The 3,824-nt window shown below is 35.9% G+C and overlaps 1 protein-coding gene across 1 annotated transcript; it reads right to left on the reverse strand.

Annotated features, from left to right (window-relative positions):
• Nucleotides 1–1,354: 1,354 nt before the first annotated feature.
• LOC110019833 (TLC domain-containing protein At5g14285-like) lies at nucleotides 1,355–2,627 on the reverse strand. Its single transcript, XM_020717684.1, has one exon. It carries the CDS (start codon nucleotides 2,281–2,283, stop codon nucleotides 1,528–1,530), a length of 756 nt encoding a protein of 251 aa, XP_020573343.1. The 5' UTR covers nucleotides 2,284–2,627; the 3' UTR covers nucleotides 1,355–1,527.
• Between the last annotated feature and the right edge of the window lie 1,197 nt (nucleotides 2,628–3,824).

Consider the following 3,824-nt stretch of genomic DNA (forward strand, 5'->3'; position numbering starts at 1 on the left):
TCATTGCCCTACTCACACTACTTTCCACTAACATCCTTACATTCTTCTCCATATGTTGGCTTCACTTCTGCTTTTCATTCCATGCAAAAAAACTTGCTTGTGCTTTGGCATGAATCGTGGTTAGAGATATTTTAATCTTTGGTGAGGTCACTTAGCCATTATAAGTGAATAAAGGTAACAAGTGAAGAAGGGAGAATCCAAAATATAGGCTTTAGAGGAAATGACCCCATTCATATTTATAGATGATTGCAGCCACTAATATACAAGGAGGTCATATCAGAGTCAGTATCAAAGTAATAAAGGTAGCTACTCTTGGCACAAGAATAAAAAATGATATTTAAATTTGTTATATTCTCATTTACGAATTCATGAAAATAGTAATAATAATAAATGTCTCACTTAATTCTAGATCTTTTTAAGTTACTTTTCAAAAATACAAAAGAAACAGAAGAATAAATGTATACATAAATATTTGCTTTAGGGTAAAGCAGAGGAGACAATATGAACCAACTAAAGATTAGGGTTCATAGCTCTCAAAGCCAGTTGCCTAAGCTCAAAAGGCATTCACCAAGCTCAGAAGGGAACTTGCCAACTCAGAATAGTTTAGAAGGTATTCACCTAACCTAGAAGGCACTCGCCCAGAGCTCATAAAGAACCATATTCAAAAAGCAACTACTTCATTTCAAACTTGCCAACTGAGAATAGTTTAGAAGGTATTCACCCAACCTAGAAGGCACTCGCCCAGAGCTCCTAAAGAACCATATTCAAAAAGCAACTACTTCATTTCTTCAATTGCCAAGACGTTTGAAGCACTAGTCAAAGCAACAGTCCAGATATACATATTGAAATTCTTATCAATATAACCAATTCTCTGTATCAGACATATATGTTGAATAGATTAAAGCAAAGACTTTCCTGCCGAGCTCATAAATCCTATAAAGATGGGATCAAAGGGGAATTTTGAAAAGGACAAAAACACAACTCTTTGAATTCCCTAATGAGAAGAAACAAAAATCATTCAAAATTTCCCTTTCTCTCTCTTTCAGTTACCCTTTATTTATGTTTATCTATGGTTCTGCTAATATCTACAGGGTTTGGGTATCATCAAAGAATAATATAGATCCACCACACACACACACACACACACAGATAAAAAATAAATGAAAATAACAAAAACAAAGAGACGAAGATCAGTATATTCCTATTAGGATATATAAACTATAGATAATACACAATTCAATGAACTACCATACAGAAATATAATCTTTAAGAAGAATGCTACATACCCAACATGAAAAACATTAGCAAACTATCACATTCTGAACAAAAAAGAAAAAAGGAATTGCATGTAACATAACATTATATTAACAAAGTTAAATAACGATATATGCATTAGGCATAAATCAGGATACATATTCTATTACCTCAGGGAGCAAAAACTCATTATGCTGTTAATTTCAGCCCGACACCTGAAGCACCAATCTATTTCAATTATCAAGCAATCCTCATTTGTTTGTTACATTAGAACTAATACCCTTTCTTATCACTAACTGTCTTCCTCTCCCTAAAAAGCTTCATCCAGTGATTTGTGATCCATATAATGCTGACCAATATAGCTCCACCAACCACTACAATCCAAGAAACCAAAATCCACCTGGAAATTACGTCATCCGCGGCACCACTCAAATAAAACATGCTCATTTTTAAGAAGAACAGCGGACCCAACAATCCCCTCATGATCGAATACAAAGCAAAGAATGGTGGTGACAAGATTCTATGAACATTTTCGGCCATGGGAAACTCTTCTCTTCGAAGCCCAGCAAGCGTCCAGATGTTCTGGAAAGCACTGGTTAACTCCGCAAGAACCAAAAGGACCAAAATTGAGAAAGCGCCATGACGAACGAGATATCTGCAAGTGACAAACACGAAAAGGGTGGCAAGATGATGGGCGATGAAGAGAAAATCGGCGGGGAAAAAAATGAATAGGTGGAGGAGATCGACGGCAAAGTAAGCAATGCTGAAGTCGAGAACGAGATTTTGGAAATCGGAGTTCGGAGACGCGAAGGACGATGGATTGGCGAGAAGTGACGAGATTGCTAAGAACACCGCGGGGGTTCCGTGAGCCAGGGAGATCAAGCAGCTCGACGCGTCGAGACGGGGCTTTGGATGCCATGTTCGGAAAACTAGAGAGTAACCAATTAGATATATGATGGAGAACAGAGCGAAGAAGCTTGGGAAGCCGGATATTAATGGAATCAGGGTTTCCATAGTTGTCTCCTTCATGGGAAGTGTGCCAGAATAAGCTTATTGTAGAGAGTTGGAATTTCCTTGAAAAGCTAGAGAATAGTTTCAGTGCTAGATTTTGCTTCCCTGTTACAAGACAGAAATCCAGGAAATGCCGGAACTTGAGTGCAGATATCTGATCAATTTTGCTCGTGAATTACTTCAAGCCCTAGGTTGCCCAGTAGATGAAATCAGTTACAGGGTTTCGGTTAGCAATGGTAGAAGGATAGGGGTGTTCCCGTGACTTCCATGGATAAGGAAGATTGAGGGAGTTGGGGAAGGTTTTAAAGAGGTTTCATTGTGAGAGACGCCATGCCCGCCTACAAGTAATGAATGCGTGCAGCAGCATGAGAGGTAAAATATTAGATTTGAATTAATTTTTTAGGTTTTTTTTTTCCATGCTGGTTTTATAAAATTATCTTGATTTTTAGTTATATAAAATTTTAAATAGAATTTACGTATGAATTTGAATGATTTGTGTGTGTGTGTTTAATTAGAATAATTTTAAATGTGTTTTCAGTTTAATTATGTTACTTTTTATTTTAATAAATATAATATAATATTATAATTAAGATACTAGATTTGAATTTTGAATATAATTATGGGAGATTATTTGAAATGAGGATTTGTTAGTGTGGCAGTTGAACATGGAGGATCACACCAGTTGAGTAAATTATGGGTATCACCTTCCTTCGGGGAGAAATATTTAGGTACAGAAGACGCAAGCAGAACTGGGTGCGGAAGAAGATTATTCAAAGAGTATTACGGTTATATCCTTGTTATTGGGGGTATAACCTCACTATAACCCTCCAAAATCTACCAATAAGTTATGTAGTTCTGTTTTCATATATTTGTAGGTTACTTTATATATTTGTAGCTTACTTTGAAATTATTATGAGGTTATAGTGAGGTTATACCCCCAATAACACGTATATAACCCCTAGTACCCTTTAAATAACCTACTTTACACACTCAATTCTGCGCGCGTCTTTCATACTTAAATATTTCAGGTGGTACATGTGGCAGTAAGTGCGTACCACCACATCACTCTAAGATATTTTCTTAATTTTTCTACTTCATTTTTTGATGTTATTGTTGCTTGATCTCTGCAGCCGGGGCTTATTTCTTTTTTACATAATCTCTATTTTTGTACAACAATTATGTCCAATTGCTGGTTTCATAAGTTTATTACACCAACATATTAAATACCGCTTCTGATCAAAATACTTCTCAGCTCCAAATTTTGGTTTCATCTGGTTCTTACTTTTATCAGCTAGTAATTCTCATCTTTTAATGAAAGTTGAGTACGGTCCTCGACGCAGCTAAAAAAAATTTATTTTATAAAAATATAGATTATTTTTTATATATAAGGATAAATCGGTCCAAGATATAGAGCGTAGGGTGGTCGAGAGAAACAGAGAATGTGTGTGTGTGTGCGCGCGCATAATAGTGCAAGTTTTGATAGAGTAAATTCAGTAGTCTTTTCTTATCTGAAAGACTGACAATTTTTAGATTTCTGGAATACTCGGTGTAAAATCACT

The sequence above is a fragment of the Phalaenopsis equestris genome, unplaced genomic scaffold (genome assembly GCF_001263595.1).
Source record: "Phalaenopsis equestris unplaced genomic scaffold, ASM126359v1 Scaffold000082, whole genome shotgun sequence".
Lineage (NCBI taxonomy): Eukaryota > Viridiplantae > Streptophyta > Magnoliopsida > Asparagales > Orchidaceae > Phalaenopsis > Phalaenopsis equestris.